Source organism: Salmo salar, chromosome 03, assembly GCF_965601325.2.
Source record: "Salmo salar chromosome 03, fSalSal1, whole genome shotgun sequence".
In the NCBI taxonomy this organism is placed as follows: Eukaryota; Metazoa; Chordata; class Actinopteri; order Salmoniformes; family Salmonidae; genus Salmo; species Salmo salar.
The window spans coordinates 97,509,028-97,526,447 of NC_138293.1; the positions used below are offsets into that span (position 1 = coordinate 97,509,028).

At 44.1% G+C, this 17,420-nt stretch overlaps 1 protein-coding gene across 1 annotated transcript in view; it reads right to left on the reverse strand.

Moving 5' to 3' along the window:
- The window catches only part of LOC106606219 (regulator of G-protein signaling 9), a 28,621-nt gene extending 11,529 nt beyond the window's left edge, over positions 1–17,092 (reverse strand). Inside the window, exons 1-9 of the mRNA XM_045715841.2 lie at positions 16,872–17,092; positions 15,870–15,966; positions 14,793–14,843; positions 14,463–14,569; positions 9,062–9,113; positions 4,439–4,497; positions 4,019–4,095; positions 2,912–2,993; positions 774–836 (exon numbers count right to left, since the gene is read on the reverse strand). Of these exons, the coding sequence (XP_045571797.1) occupies positions 774–836; positions 2,912–2,993; positions 4,019–4,095; positions 4,439–4,497; positions 9,062–9,113; positions 14,463–14,569; positions 14,793–14,843; positions 15,870–15,966; positions 16,872–16,937 (654 nt within the window). The 5' untranslated portion in view covers positions 16,938–17,092. The remainder of the gene's footprint in view (positions 1–773; positions 837–2,911; positions 2,994–4,018; positions 4,096–4,438; positions 4,498–9,061; positions 9,114–14,462; positions 14,570–14,792; positions 14,844–15,869; positions 15,967–16,871) is intronic.
- Between the last annotated feature and the right edge of the window lie 328 nt (positions 17,093–17,420).

A 17,420-nucleotide genomic window follows, 5' to 3' on the forward strand; every position in this document is an offset into this window, starting at 1 on the left:
GATTACATTATAACACCTCCTACCACCTCTCAACATAGTTCCACCCCCTTCCAACGCCAAACTCTTTTATTTGAACCTCAAACCAGGAAGTCCAAAATAAATCCTATTGAGATAACAAGGATGCTTCCCAAACGACAACACATTATACACTGAGTGGAGAAACATTAAGAACACCTGCTCTCTCCATGACAGACTGACCAGGTGAATCCAGGTGAAAGCTATGATCCCTTATTGATGTCACTTGTTAAATCCACTTCAATCAGTGTAGATGAAGGGGAGGAGACAGGTTAAAGAAGGATTTTTAAGCCTTGAGACAATTGAGACATGGAGTGTGTATGTGTGCCATTCAAAGGGTGAATGGGCAAGACAACATATTTAAGTGCCTTTGAACAGGGTTTGGTAGTAGGTACCAGATGCACCGGTTTGTGTCAAGAACTGCAACGCTGCTGGGTTTTTCACACTCAACAGTTTCCTGTGTGTATCAAGAATGGTCCACCATCCAAAGGACATCCAGCCAACTTGACACAACTGTGGGAAGCATTGGTGTCAACATGGGCCAGCATCCCTGTGGAATGCTTTCTACACCTTGTAAAGTCCATGCTCTGACGAACTGAAGCTGTTCTGAGGGTAAAGGAGGGGGGACAACTCAATATTAGGAAGTTAGGAAGGTGTCCTTGATGTTTTGTACACTCAGTGTATAATGTACATGGTGCATTTGGGACCCACTCTGTTTTCCAAGGGAAATGTCTCAGACAGCACTACTCACCTGTTACCTCCTCTGCATTGGGGTCAATGAGACGGTCCAGCCCGTAGTCCATGGCACTGTGTGTCCGACGCTGTGGACACACCAAGCACCTGTTTAGTCAGTCTGATGTGCTGTAGCTCAACACATTATCTCCAGAGTCTGGAGCACAGACCCCTGGGTAAGGAACTGGAGCACAGACCCCTGGGTAAGGAACTGGAGCACAGACCCCTGGGTAAGGAACTGGAGCACAGACCCCCTGGGTAAGGAACTGGAGCACAGACACCATGGGTAAGGAACTGGAGCACAGACCCCTGGGTAAGGAACTGGAGCACAGACCCCTGGGTAAGGAACTGGAGCACAGACCCCTGGGTAAGGAACTGGAGCACAGACCCCTGGGTAAGGAAGTGGAGCACAGACCCCTGGGTAAGGAACTGGAGCACAGACCCCTGGGTAAGGAAGTGGAGCACAGACCCCTGGGTAAGGAAGTGGGGAGACTCAGAAAGAAACATCAGCTGACATATGATCATGCTGCATTGTTAATGGTCTCCAACGAGCAGACCGATGTTTTCCAAACAGATCTGGTACCAACATCCTCAATCATTGTTCATTTTGAATAAGAACATTATATTACTTGTATTTAATTGTTTTTATTTAACCCTTAAGTTGACTGAGAACACATTCTCAGTTAGAGCAACGTCCTGGGGAATAGTTACAGGGGAGAGGAGGGGGGATGAATGAACCAATAGGAAGCTACTTGAACATGCTCCAACTCCTTTCTGCCTCTAATTAGTCCTTTTGGAAGTTTTTCCTGGTAAACCCTTTTGTTGGATTTTCCTCAGTGTTGTCAAGCACCCCTCCTAGTTTCCTGCTGCAGTGTGGAGGCCTACCTGAACTGAGTAACAGGTTTGATTTTCCCCATGTCCTAAAAACACCTGGTATCTTTTTCTCTGTGTTCTATTACATCACACACAGTCCTTGGAGATGTTCTCCCCCCCCCCCCCCAATGTTTCAACTGACGACTCCTGTTAGTTCTCCTGTAGTGGTTGACTGTGTGTGATAAAGACTGGATGGAGCCCAGTAGACCTCTAGTTCTGAATGAGGCCTGCTGTAGTTCTGCTGCTGTTCTGTCTGTCTGGACCACGGCCTCATGGCTACAGTGAGACACAATAACACTCAACATCTCTATGCAGGAAACTGGTAGTCCACCCAGCAGCCTTTAGTTCAAAGTTAAGTTGAAAGACTGAAAAGAATGAGACTGTTATGTTGAAAGAAAAGTTTTGTTGAGAAAAAAAAAGAACAGAAACAGTTGTTGGGGATAAAATGACTTTGTTTGTTATTGAAACGAGGCGTAGTATTGTGTCATTGACAGACTAGAGAAACTTGTTGTTATTATTGGTCATGTAATAACACTACAGGTCTCATAGAGGTCTCATTCAGGTCTCATTCAGGTCTCATTCAGGTCTCATAGAGGTCTCATAGAGGTCTCATTCAGGTCTCATAGAGGTCTCATTCAGGTCTCATTCAGGTCTCATTCAGGTCTCATTCAGGTCTCATTCAGGTCTCATAGAGGTCTCATTCAGGTCTCATAGAGGTCTCATTCAGGTCTCATTCAGGTCTCATAGAGGTCTCATTCAGGTCTCATTCAAGTCTCAGAGGTCTCATAGAGGTCTCATAGAGATCTCATTCAGGTCTCATTCAGGTCTCATAGAGGTCTCATAGAGGTCTCATTCAGGTCTCATTCAGGTCTCAGAGGTCTCATTCAGGTCTACAGACTAAGAGGAGGGAAGGTGTGAGCTGATATAGTTCCTATGTGATGTGTATTAACACTACTGGGTGATACAACTATAACTGGAGTATTCTGTGTAGGGATATGACTGTGAATTTAACTTGTCATTAATCATGTAGCCATTTAGCAGAGACGCCCCATTGTAGTCACTAGTCAAGTGAGTTCCACATTAAATAACCTAAAAGGATACACTTGCCTCCGAGCTGTTTACTACCACATCAAACTTTACGGCGGGGTCAGAGTAAATTCCATCACGAAACAGAGTCACAGTGAATGGAGAGAGAGCAGGACTAGACGCTATGGACCTCATAGGCTGACAGCAACAATATCCTGTCCTTGTGGACACACACACACAACCACTTTGGTCGGTCTGTACTCACTGGTGGTCTGTGTACTATCCAGTAGGCTCTCTCCTGACAGTCCAACACCACTCTGTCTGGCTTCTTCCTCTCTTTACTAGCCCTGACAGACAGACAGACAGACAGACAGACAGACAGACAGACAGACAGACAGACAGACAGACAGACAGACAGACAGACAGACAGACAGACAGACAGACAGACAGACAGACAGACAGACAGACAGACAGACAGACAGACAGACAGACAGACAGACAGACAGACAGACAGACAGAACACATATCGGAGAAACAGACAGGGGAAAGGAGGTAGATACAGGAAACAAAGAAAGACAGGTCACTATTGAATTACACCTGGTCTTGGGGACCCACAAGGTGTGCAGGCTTTTATTCATCCAAGCACTAACACATCTGATTCAAATAATCACACAGCTCTTGATTAGGTCAATCAGACATGTTAGTGCTGGGCTGAATAATCACACAGCTCTTGATTAGGTGAATCAGACATGTTAGTGCTGGGCTGAATAATCACACAGCTCTTGATTAGGTGAATCAGACATGTTAGTGCTGGGCTGAATAATCACACAGCTCTTGATTAGGTGAATCAGACATGTTAGTGCTGGGCTGAATAATCACACAGCTCTTGATTAGGTGAATCAGGCATGTTAGTGCTGGTCTGAATAATCACACAGCTCTTGATTAGGTGAATCAGGCATGTTAGTGCTGGGCTGAATAATCACACAGCTCTTGATTAGGTGAATCAGGCATGTTAGTGCTGGGCTGAATAATCACACAGCTCTTGATTAGGTGAATCAGGCATGTTAGTGCTGGTCTGAATAATCACACAGCTCTTGATTAGGTGAATCAGGCATGTTAGTGCTGGGCTGAATAATCACACAGCTCTTGATTAGGTGAATCAGACATGTTAGTGCTGGGCTGAATAATCACACAGCTCTTGATTAGGTGAATCAGGCATGTTAGTGCTGGGCTGAATAATCACACAGCTCTTGATTAGGTGAATCAGGCATGTTAGTGCTGGGCTGGATCAAAAGCCTGCACAGTGTGTGGGTCCCTACCAACACATAAACAGTAGTCTAATCCAGTCTTCAGACAACAGAAGGTTACATACTTGTACTGTTCTGTAGCCTGCATCACGATGAAATCCCACTTGGGGTTCATCCATTTGTGGAGATTGTCGTAGTGTTGCTGTTGAAAACAACAGATGTTTTACTAAAATAACTAACAGTCAAATAGATAGATGACAAATCCCCTGAAGATAAAAGAACAGAATCATGTATAAAGAAATATCTTGCTCCTCAATCCTGCTTTGGATCCCCCAGACAACAGAATATAACCAACACCAGCCCTTAACCCGCCACTATAGCCCTATGGGTGAGACAGCTACTGTACCTGACATTAACAGTCATTTAGCAGACGCTCTTATCCACAGATAGCTAGGTGAGACAACCACATATCACTGGCGTAGTAAGTGGGATTTATTTAAGATGTGCATTTTTTTCCCCAGTCTTTTTTCTCCCACCCGTAGTACCTGCTCATAGGGCTCCAGCATCCCCTTCTTCCGGATGTTTCTCCTGGCCAGGTAGATGGCTTTAGGGAGAGAGAGGAGAAGTATACGACACGTTATTTACCACATCTTTACCTCAGCCAGCTGCAGAAAACTGGGTTAATATATGATCAGCTTGTCTACGTGAGAACATGTGACTCAGAATGTTATTGTGTCACTATCTTAACTAGCTGGAACAACAGCCACATTAACAAGTAGCTGGCAGGGCTTAAAAACAGCTGTCACTGAAACGCTGACGATTCATGTTTTCTTTTCAATCCACAATCTGAATCCCTCCACAGCCTCAGAGGATCTAGATACTTTTCCTAACCTCTCTGGATTACAACCAAATTATGATCAGTGTTACGTATTGGATCACAAAAAATATATTATTTTACATTACCGTGTAGTTTACCAATAAAATGGTCTGACGGTGAAGTTGGCATAATCGGTATTCATATCCCGAAAGGAAGAAATTATCTCACTCCAATACATTTGTATAGAAAGTTAGCAAAAATAGATAAGATGTTACTACCATGGAAAGGAAAATATCTGTCTATTTGTGGACACCAGAAACCAGCACCGACCCTGATTAACTCTTAGTCATATCCCAGTTTACCCTGATTAACTCTTTAGTCATATCCCAGTTTACCCTGATTAACTCTTTAGTCATATCCCAGTTTACCCTGATTAACTCTTTAGTCATATCCCAGTTTACCCTGATTAACTCTTTAGTCATATCCCAGTTTACCCTGATTAACTCTTTAGTCATATCCCAGTTTACCCTGATTAACTCTTTAGTCATATCCCAGTTTACCCTGATTAACTCTTTAGTCATATCCCAGTTTACCCTGATTAACTCTTTAGTCATATCCCAGTTTACCCTGATTAACTCTTTAGTCATATCCCAGTTTACCCTGATTAACTCTTTAGTCATATCCCAGTTTACCCTGATTAAATATTTAGTCATATCCCAGTTTACCCTGATTAACTCTTTAGTCATATCCCACTTCAGTCATATCCCAATTGCAAATAAATTCATTAAAAATCCTACAATGTGATTTTCTGGATTTTTTTTCTCATTTTGTCTGTCATAGTTGACGTGTACATATGATGAAAATTACAGGCCTCTCATCTTTTTAAGTGGGAGAACTTGCACAATTGGTGGCTGACTAAATACTTTTCTTCCCCACTGTATATACACACACACACACAGTGTATATATATATATATATACACTGCTCAAAAAAATAAAGGGAACACTTAAACAACACAATGTAACTCCAAGTCAATCACACTTCTGTGAAATCAAACTGTCCACTTAGGAAGCAACACTGATTGACAATACATTTCACATGCTGTTGTGCAAATGGAATAGACAACAGGTGGAAATTATAGGCAATAAGCAAGACACCCCCAATAAAGGAGTGGTTCTGCAGGTGGTGACCACAGACCACTTCTCAGTTCCTATGCTTCCTGGCTGATGTTTTGGTCACTTTTGAATGCTGGCGGTGCTTTCACTCTAGTGGTAGCATGAGACGGAGTCTACAACCCACACAAGTGGCTCAGGTAGTGCAGCTCATCCTGGATGGCACATCAATGCGAGCTGTGGCAAGAAGGTTTGCTGTGTCTGTCAGCGTAGTGTCCAGAGCATGGAGGCGCTACCAGGAGACAGGCCAGTACATCAGGAGACGTGGAGGAGGCCATAGGAGGGCAACAACCCAGCAGCAGGACTGCTACCTCCGCCTTTGTGCAAGGAGGAGCAGGAGGAGCACTGCCAGGGCCCTGCAAAATGACCTCCAGCAGGCCACAAATGTGCATGTGTCTGCTCAAACGGTCAGAAACAGACTCCATGAGGGTGGTATGAGGGCCCGACGTCCACAGGTGGGGGTTGTGCTTACAGCCCAACACCGTGCAGGACATTTGGCATTTGCCAGAGAACACCAAGATTGGCAAATTTGCCACTGGCGCCCTGTGCTCTTCACAGATGAAAGCAGGTTCACACTGAGCACGTGACAGACGTGACAGAGTCTGGAGAGGCCGTGGAGAACGTTCTGCTGCCTGCAACATCCTCCAGCATGACAGGTTTGGCGGTGGGTCAGTCATGGTGTGGGGTGGCATTTCTTTGGGGGGCCGCACAGCCCTCCATGTGCTCGCCAGAGGTAGCCTGACTGCCATTAGGTACCGAGATGAGATCCTCAGACCCCTTGTGAGACCATATGCTGGTGCGGTTGGCCCTGGGTTCCTCCTGATGCAAGACAATGCTAGACCTCATGTGGCTGGAGTGTGTCAGCAGTTCCTGCAAGAGGAAGGCATTGATGCTATGGACTGGCCCGCCCATTCCCCAGACCTGAATCCAATTGAGCACATCTGGGACATCATGTCTCGCTCCATCCACCAACGCCACGTTGCACCACAGACTGTCCAGGAGTTGGCTGATGCTTTAGTCCAGGTCTGGGAGGAGATCCATCAGGAGACCATCCGCCACCTCATCAGGAGCATGCCCAGGCGTTGTAGGGAGGTCATACAGGCACATGGAGGCCACACACACTACTGAGCCTCATTTTGACTTGTTTTAAGGACATTACATCAAAGTTGGATCAGCCTGTAGTGTGGTTTTCCACTTTAATTTTGAGTGTGACTCCAAATCCAGACCTCCATGGGTTGATAAATTGGATTTCCATTGATTATTTTTGTGTGATTTTGTTGTCAGCACATTCAACTATGTAAAGAAAAAAGTATTTAATAAGATTATTTCTTTCATTCAGATCTAGGATGTGTTATTTTAGTGTTCCCTTTATTTTTTTGAGCAGTGTATATAAACTCGGCAAAAAAAAGAAATGTCCCTTTTTCAGGACCCTGTCTTTCAAAGATAATTCGTAGAAATCCAAATAACTTCACAGATCTTCATTGTAAAGGGTTTAAACACTTTTTCCCATGCTTGTTCAATGAACCATAAAATATTAATGAACATGCACCTGTGGAACGGTCGTTAAGACACTAACAGCTTACAGACGGTAGGCAATTAAGGTCACAGTTATGAACACTAAAGAGGCCTTTCTACTGACTCTGAAAAGCACCAAAAGAAAGATGCCCAGGGTCCCTGCTCATCTGCGTGAACGTGCCTTAGGCATGCTGCAAGGAGGCATGAGGACTGCAGATGTGGCCAGGGCAATAAATTGCAATGTCCATACTGTGAGACGCCTAAGACAGTGCTACAGGGAGACAGGATGGACAGCTGATCATCCTCGCAGTGGCAGACCACGTGTAACAACACCTGCACAGGATCGGTACATCCGAACATCACACCTGTGGGACAGGTACAGGATGGCAACAACAACTGCCCGAGTTACACCAGGAACGTACAATCCCTCCATCAGTACTCAGACTGTCCGCAGTAGGCTGAGAGAGGCAGGACTGAGGGCTTATAGGCCTGTTGTAAGGCAGGTCCTCACCAGACATCACCGGCAACAACGTCGCCTATGGGCACAAACCCACCGTTGCTGGACGAGACAGGACTGGCAAAAAGTGCTCATCTCTCACGAGTCGCGGTTTTGTCTCACCATGGGTGATGGTAGGATTCACGTTTATCGTCGAAGGAATGAGCGTTACACTGAGGCCTGTATTCTGGAGCGGGATCAATTTGGAGGTGGAGGGTCCGTCATGGTCTGGGGCGGTGTGTCACAGCATCATCGGACTGACTTTGTTGTCATTGCAGGCAATCTCAACGCTGTGTGTTACAGGGAAGACATCCTCCTCCCTCATGTGGTACCCTTCCTGCAGGCTCATCCTGACATGACCCAATGCCACCAGCCATACTGCTCGTTCTGTGCGTGATTTCCTGCAAGACAGGAATGTCAGTGTTCTGCCATCGCCAGTGAAGAGCCCGGATCTCAATCCCATTGAGCACGTCTGGGACCTGTTGGATTGGAGGGTGAGGGCTAGGGCCTTTCCCCCAGAAATGTCCGGGAACTTGCAGGTGCCTTGGTGGAAGAGTGGGGTAACATCTCACGGCAAGAACTGGCAAATCTGGTGCAGTCCATGAGGAGGAGATGCACTACAGTACTTAATGCAGCTGGTGGCCACACCAGATACTGACTGTTACTTTTGATTTTGACCCCCCCTTTGTTCAGGGACACATTATTCCATTTCTGTTAGTCACATGTCTGTGGAACTTGTTCAGTTTATGTCTCAGTTGTTGAATCTTGTTATGTTCATACAAATATTTACATGTTAAGTGTGCTGAAAATAAACGCAGTTGACAGTGAGAGGACATTTCTATATATATATTTACAAAATAAATATATGGGAGATTGGAAATGATGCAGCCAATTACATTGATAGAAGCCACAATCTATCTGCAGTATTGAAGCTGATCTACCCACTAATTTATTATTTGTTTAAATACATAAAAATAAGTATCTGCCAGTGTCTGGACATTCACTCTCCTTTCACTACAGAAGATAAACCCACCATAGTCTATGTCCTCAGACGGGCCACTACAGAAGATAAACCCACCATAGTCTATGTCCTCAGACGGGCCACTACAGAAGATAAACCCACCATAGTCTATGTCCTCAGACAGGCCACTACAGAAGATAAACCCACCATAGTCTATGTCCTCAGCGGGGAACTTCTGCACAGGCCAGAAATAAGGGGTCTGAGGAAAGGTTGGGACAGACAGTGACATGAAGATTAGTCATTTGCTCTGCCTCTGACACGTAGTTACAGGTAGATAGACACAGGTAGTTACAGGGAGATACAGGTAGATAGACACAGGTAGTTACAGGGAGATACAGGTAGATAGACACAGGTAGTTACAGGGAGATACAGGTAGATCGACACAGGTAGATCGACACAGGTAGTTACAGGGATATACAGGTAGATAGACACAGGTAGTTACAGGTAGTTACAGGTAGATAGACACAGGTAGTTACAGGGAGATACAGGTAGATAGACACAGGTAGCTACAGGTAGATAGACACAGGTAGTTACAGGGATATACAGGTAGATAGACACAGGTAGTTACAGGGAGATACAGGTAGATAGACACAGGTAGTTACAGGGAGATACAGGTAGATAGACACAGGTAGTTACAGGGAGATACAGGTAGATCGACACAGGTAGATCGACACAGGTAGTTACAGGGATATACAGGTAGATAGACACAGGTAGTTACAGGTAGTTACAGGTAGATAGACACAGGTAGTTACAGGGATATACAGGTAGATAGACAGGTAGTTACAGGGAGATACAGGTAGATAGACACAGGTAGTTACAGGTAGATAGACACAGGTAGTTGAAGGGAGATACAGGTAGATAGACACAAGTAGTTACAGGTAGTTACAGGTAGATAGACACAGGTAGTTACAGGGATATACAGGTAGATAGACACAGGTAGTTACAGGGATATACAGGTAGATAGACACAGGTAGCTACAGGTAGATAGACACAGGTAGTTACAGGGATATACAGGTAGAAAAGACACAGGTAGTTACAGGGAGATACAGGTAGATAGACACAGGTAGTTACAGGGAGATAGATACAGGTAGATAGACACAGGTAGTTACAGGTAGATAGACACAGGTAGTTACAGGTAGATACAGGTAGATAGACACAGGTAGTTACAGGTAGATTGACACAGGTAGTTACAGGGAGATACAGGTAGATAGACACAGGTAGTTACAGGGATATACAGGTAGATAGACACAGGTAGTTACAGGTAGATAGACACAGGTAGTTTTAGGGATATACAGGTAGATAGACACAGGTAGTTACAGGGAGATAGACACTGGTAGTTACAAAGAGATACAGGTAGATAGACACAGATAGTTACTGGTAGATAGACACAGGTAGTTACAGGGAGATACAAGTAGATAGACACAGGTAGTTACAGGGAGATACAGGTAGATAGACACAGGTAATTACAGGGAGATACAGGGAGATAGACACAGGTAGTTACAGGTAGTTACAGGTAGATAGACACAGGTAGTTACAGGGAGATAGACACAGGTAGTTAGAGGGAGATACAGGTAGATAGACACAGGTAGTTACAGGGAGATACAGGTAGATAGACACAGGTAGTTACAGGGATATACAGGTAGATAGACACAGGTAGTTACAGGGAGATACAGGTAGATCGACACAGGTAGTTACAGGGAGATACAGGTAGATCGACACAGGGAGATACAGGTAGATAGACACAGGTAGTTACAGGTAGATAGACACAGGTAGTTACAGGGAGATACAGGTAGATAGACACAGGTAGTTACAGGTAGATAGACACAGGTAGTTACAGGTAGATACAGGTAGATAGACACAGGTAGTTACAGGGAGATACAGGTAGATAGACACAGGTAGTTACAGGTAGATTGACACAGGTAGTTACAGGGAGATACAGGTAGATAGACACAGGTAGTTACAGGGAGATACAGGTAGATAGACACAGGTAGTTACAGGGAGATACAGGTAGATAGACACAGGTAGTTACAGGGAGATACAGGTAGATAGACACAGGTAGTTACAGGTAGTTACAGGTAGATAGACACAGGTAGTTACAGGGAGATAGACACAGGTAGTTACAGGTAGATAGACAAAGGTAGTTACAGGTAGATACAGGTAGATAGACACAGGTAGTTACAGGGAGATACAGGTAGATAGACACAGGTAGTTACAGGTAGATAGACACAGGTAGTTACGGGGAGATACAGGTATATAGACACAGGTAGTTACAGGTAGATAGACACAGGTAGATAGACACAGGTAGTTACAGGGAGATACAGGTAGATAGACACAGGTAGTTACAGGGAGATACAGGTAGATAGACGCAGGTAGCTACAGGTAGTTACAGGTAGATAGACACAGGTAGTTACAGGGAGATAGACACAGGTAGTTACAGGTAGATAGACACAGGTAGTTACAGGTAGATACAGGTAGATAGACACAGGTAGTTACAGGGAGATACAGGTAGATAGACACAGGTAGTTACAGGTAGATAGACACAGGTAGTTACGGGGAGATACAGGTATATAGACATAGGTAGTTACAGGTAGATACAGGTAGATAGACACAGGTAGTTACAGGGAGATACAGGTAGATAGACACAGGTAGTTACAGGTAGATTGACACAGGTAGTTACAGGGAGATACAGGTAGATAGACACAGGTAGTTACAGGGATATACAGGTAGATAGACACAGGTAGTTACAGGTAGATAGACACAGGTAGTTTTAGGGATATACAGGTAGATAGACACAGGTAGTTACAGGGAGATAGACACTGGTAGTTACAAAGAGATACAGGTAGATAGACACAGGTAGTTACTGGTAGATAGACACAGGTAGTTACAGGGAGATACAAGTAGATAGACACAGGTAGTTACAGGGAGATACAGGTAGATAGACACAGGTAATTACAGGGAGATACAGGGAGATAGACACAGGTAGTTACAGGTAGTTACAGGTAGATAGACACAGGTAGTTACAGGGAGATAGACACAGGTAGTTACAGGGAGATACAGGTAGATAGACACAGGTAGTTACAGGGAGATACAGGTAGATAGACACAGGTAGTTACAGGGATATACAGGTAGATAGACACAGGTAGTTACAGGGAGATACAGGTAGATCGACACAGGTAGTTACAGGGAGATACAGGTAGATTGACACAGGGAGATACAGGTAGATAGACACAGGTAGTTACAGGTAGATAGACACAGGTAGTTACAGGGAGATACAGGTAGATAGACACAGGTAGTTACAGGTAGATAGACACAGGTAGTTACAGGGAGATACAGGTAGATAGACACAGGTAGTTACAGGTAGATAGACACAGGTAGTTACAGGTAGATACAGGTAGATAGACACAGGTAGTTACAGGGAGATACAGGTAGATAGACACAGGTAGTTACAGGGAGATACAGGTAGATAGACACAGGTAGTTACAGGGATATACAGGTAGATAGACACAGGTAGTTACAGGGAGATACAGGTAGATCGACACAGGTAGATAGACACAGGTAGGAACAGGTAGTACAGGTAGATAGACACAGGTAGTTACAGGGAGATACAGGTAGATAGACACAGGTAGTTACAGGTAGATAGACACAGGTAGTTACAGGGAGATACAGGTAGATAGACACAGGTAGTTACAGGTAGATAGACACAGGTAGTTACAGGTAGATACAGGTAGATAGACACAGGTAGTTACAGGGAGATACAGGTAGATAGACACAGGTAGTTACAGGTAGATAGACACAGGTAGTTACAGGGAGATACAGGTAGATAGACACAGGTAGTTACAGGGAGATACAGGTAGATAGACACAGGTAGTTACAGGGAGATACAGGTAGATAGACACAGGTAGTTACAGGTAGTTACAGGTAGATAGACACAGGTAGTTACAGGGAGATAGACACAGGTAGTTACAGGTAGATAGACACAGGTAGTTACAGGTAGATACAGGTAGATAGACACAGGTAGTTACAGGGAGATACAGGTAGATAGACACAGGTAGTTACAGGGAGATACAGGTAGATAGACACAGGTAGTTACAGGTAGATAGACACAGGTAGTTACAGGGAGATACAGGTAGATAGACACAGGTAGTTACAGGGAGATACAGGTAGATAGACACAGGTAGTTACAGGGAGATACAGGTAGATAGACACAGGTAGTTACAGGTAGTTACAGGTAGATAGACACAGGTAGTTACAGGGAGATAGACACAGGTAGTTACAGGTAGATAGACACAGGTAGTTACAGGTAGATACAGGTAGATAGACACAGGTAGTTACAGGGAGATACAGGTAGATAGACACAGGTAGTTACAGGTAGATACAGGTAGATAGACACAGGTAGTTACAGGGAGATACAGGTAGATAGACACAGGTAGTTACAGGTAGATAGACACAGGTAGTTACGGGGAGATACAGGTATATAGACACAGGTAGTTACAGGTAGATACAGGTAGATAGACACAGGTAGATAGACACAGGTAGGAACAGGGAGATACAGGTAGATAGACACAGGTAGTTACAGGGAGATACAGGTAGATAGACACAGGTAGTTACAGGTAGATTGACACAGGTAGTTACAGGGAGATACAGGTAGATAGACACAGGTAGTTACAGGGATATACAGGTAGATAGACACAGGTAGTTACAGGTAGATAGACACAGGTAGTTTTAGGGATATACAGGTAGATAGACACAGGTAGTTACAGGGAGATAGACACTGGTAGTTACAAAGAGATACAGGTAGATAGACACAGGTAGTTACAGGTAGATAGACACAGGTAGTTACAGGGAGATACAAGTAGATAGACACAGGTAGTTACAGGGAGATACAGGTAGATAGACACAGGTAATTACAGGGAGATACAGGGAGATAGACACAGGTAGTTATAGGTAGTTACAGGTAGATAGACACAGGTAGTTACAGGGAGATAGACACAGGTAGTTACAGGGAGATACAGGTAGATAGACACAGGTAGTTACAGGGAGATACAGGTAGATAGACACAGGTAGTTACAGGTAGATAGACACAGGTAATTACAGGGAGATACAGGGAGATAGACACAGGTAGTTACAGGTAGTTACAGGTAGATAGACACAGGTAGTTACAGGGAGATAGACACAGGTAGTTACAGGGAGATACAGGTAGATAGACACAGGTAGTTACAGGGAGATACAGGTAGATAGACACAGGTAGTTACAGGGATATACAGGTAGATAGACACAGGTAGTTACAGGGAGATACAGGTAGATCGACACAGGGAGATACAGGTAGATAGACACAGGTAGTTACAGGTAGATAGACACAGGTAGTTACAGGGAGATACAGGTAGATAGACACAAGTAGTTACAGGGAGATACAGGTAGATAGACACAGGTAGTTACAGGTAGATACAGGTAGATCGACACAGGTAGTTACAGGTAGATAGACACAGGTAGTTACAGGGAGAAACAGGTAGATAGACACAGATAGTTACAGGTAGTTACAGGCAGGTACCTGGAAGCGGTAGAGGGTGCTGTCGGGGACCAGGACCAACTTCCTGTGGTTCTGGAGGGGGTAGATGTACCCGTAGGCCACCAGCATGGTCCCAAACGCCTGGGCCTCTGGTGAAGGGGGGAGGAGGGGGGGAGGAGAGGAGGGGGGGAGAGTTCATATATTATAAAAGCTCTTGGTTATACTTTAGTTTACAACATTTAACTAGTAGTGACTTGCTTGCATAATAACATGGTAATGAAGTAGTAATTACATTTAAAAAATACCTTTATTGTGTTGGATTAATTGATATGAGTACCCATTCAAATCCATTCATAGAATCCAGTTGCTTACCTTCTGTGGTAACCTTCATTTTGGTGACAATCCATGCTAAAATGTCCTGCCCTGTGTGATGGATGACAAGTGAATATTGATATTCACAGCATGACAACAGTGAGCTGGCTCTCACAGGCCTGGTCTACACACAGACTATCTGTTGAAGGTACTACCTGGCTCAGACACAGTGCAGAATCCATCACTTAATAACAATGTGTGGGAGTTTATACCGTATAGCTTAACTTGTGATTAGATTGATCAGTATATTTGATTGATCAGTCTGTTTGTCAGGAAAAACTACAAATTACAATAACAACCAGCACTGAAGCAGGAAGTACCATGACTGTGATGACAATTTCCTGTCTGTCACATGGTCCTTCCTTCCCTTCATCTCCAGCCCTCGTCCCAAATGGCACCCTATTTCCTATATAGTTTTGACCAGGGCCCATAAGGCTACATAGTGCACTATGTAGGGAAATGGGTGCTATTTGGGATGAACAGGAGTGCTGGAGATGAAACGAAGGACCATGTTGCTATATTATTCCCTATATAGTGCTCTAGTTTTGACCACGGCCATAAGTCCATGCAGTGCACTATGCCGTTTGGGATGCAAGTCTGATCTTTCCCCCCTGGCCCTGGTCTTATCCCAGGATTAGAGGGCAGCTTGGGAGCACAAAGCACCCACACAGATCTGATCCAATTGACAGCTGTCTTATATAACCTTCAGTAGCAAGCCTAGCAGCCAGTCTATAAGACAGTCTGCCGCAGCTCTAGAATCTTAGCTAGTCCAATAACTAACCACAACTTCCCAGAATTCAGTTTTTTTAAATAACAACAATGTAGCATTGATGGAAGGTGTTTCCCTACTGTTTCCCCTACTGGGCAGCACCGCTACCTAGCTTTCTATTGGCTTCAGTTGAATGTTTGGGTTGTTTCAGCCCTGCTACATGGCTACGGTGGACATATTTACTCCACCAGGAAAAGGATCTAGGGCAAAACATTGTAATAGTATAATAGAGATGGGAGGGGATATTGTCTGAGGAGATATATCTCTCAGTGGGGCGACCATCTGGTGCTGTGAGTCTCTGGACTCACCGTTGATGACGTGTGGGATGATGGTTACGTTGAGTTTCTGGTCGGCACCCTTCACCCCACTCTTAGGATCCTGCATCTCAACCACAAACACCTCCACCTGCAGGTGGAGCAAGGTGGGGAGAGAGGACAGAAACCCACACTCAAAATACACTTTGGTTTGTTTCAACGAAATGGAAGAAAACAGTCCTATCAGGTCAAAGGTCATAGTGATGTGTTCTGTATGATACCTCTGACCCCTGAGATGTGGAGGACCTGATTGGCTCAGAGCCATTTACCCCGGCTGTCCAAGCAGCTAATTGGTTTAGAGCAGGGGTTCTTAAACTTTTTTAGCTCGAGACCCAAATGAGAAATTGACCGTCCTCCTGTGATACAAATGGTCCATCAACGACCCAAATCAAGAAGAAATAGTGGGTGATTATAGATGTATTCTCATAACTCACGACCCACCTCTCACATTACCCAGGGCCAACTTTGGGACCCCGACCCACAGTATAAGAAAGCCTTGTTTAGCAGTTAGATTGGATCTCTGAGAGGTCTACAATCTCTTCACTGTAAACAAAATAAATATACAGTAGCCTACAGGTCATGAAACAATAGTGTGAGTCTAGTAGCATCTTTAGATGAAGCTATGCAGATGACCACATTGAAAGTCGTGATGACTTCACAGCTGTTCCATTTGTAATTGGATGGGAACAGGATTATGAGCGGCCAAATACACCCAATTAGAACCTCTTGCGAAAAATAACATTTTAAAATGAACTTTTACAAACCAATTGATTCGTTTTTTTAAGACATGAAAAGGGGAAATTTAAACAACAATCTTGGGGCTCCTCATGAATTTACTGTAAACTATAATAATCTATCAACAAGTAGACTATCACCAGCCCACCTAAAATCAATTGACATGATGTGAACTTTTAGTTTATCTAAAGTCTATTACCTTTTTCTCAAAACATTTAAAAGTACTGATAAATGACGTAAACGTACTGGTAGGTAACCTACATTTTTTAGGCATGCCATCCGTGGTCGGTAGTGCTGACCATAATCTCTCAGTGTCCTAATGGTCATGTTTGCCGTCAGTCGATACGCGGACCTAAAGAAGAAAATCCAGGTATGAAATGTTGATGAAATAAAAAGTGATCACACAGGTATAATGGTATACCCGGGGCTGGGACCGAAGCCTATTCCGTTGACCGCGCGTCAGAGATTGCGTGAGAGGGGCCAGAATGAGCGAGGACGGATTTATCAACCAATGACAGCTCGGCTAAACTCTAGTTTAACAACCTGTTACTTGTGACAGTGACACATACATACGTCACACCATCAAGCAGCTATCAATTTGGTGGCATTACGGCAGTAAAACCTTTAATTGAAATGTAACAGTATTTGGATTATCGCCAATTGAAATATAAAAATATTTAAAAAATCCACGTAAAATATTTGTCGCCCAGGAATGTGGTGAAAGAGAAAGGATAAAAACAAGCAACTTTTTTTTGCGATCAATTCACTGGATGATAAAATAATAATAATTTGTCACAGATATACTTGAAT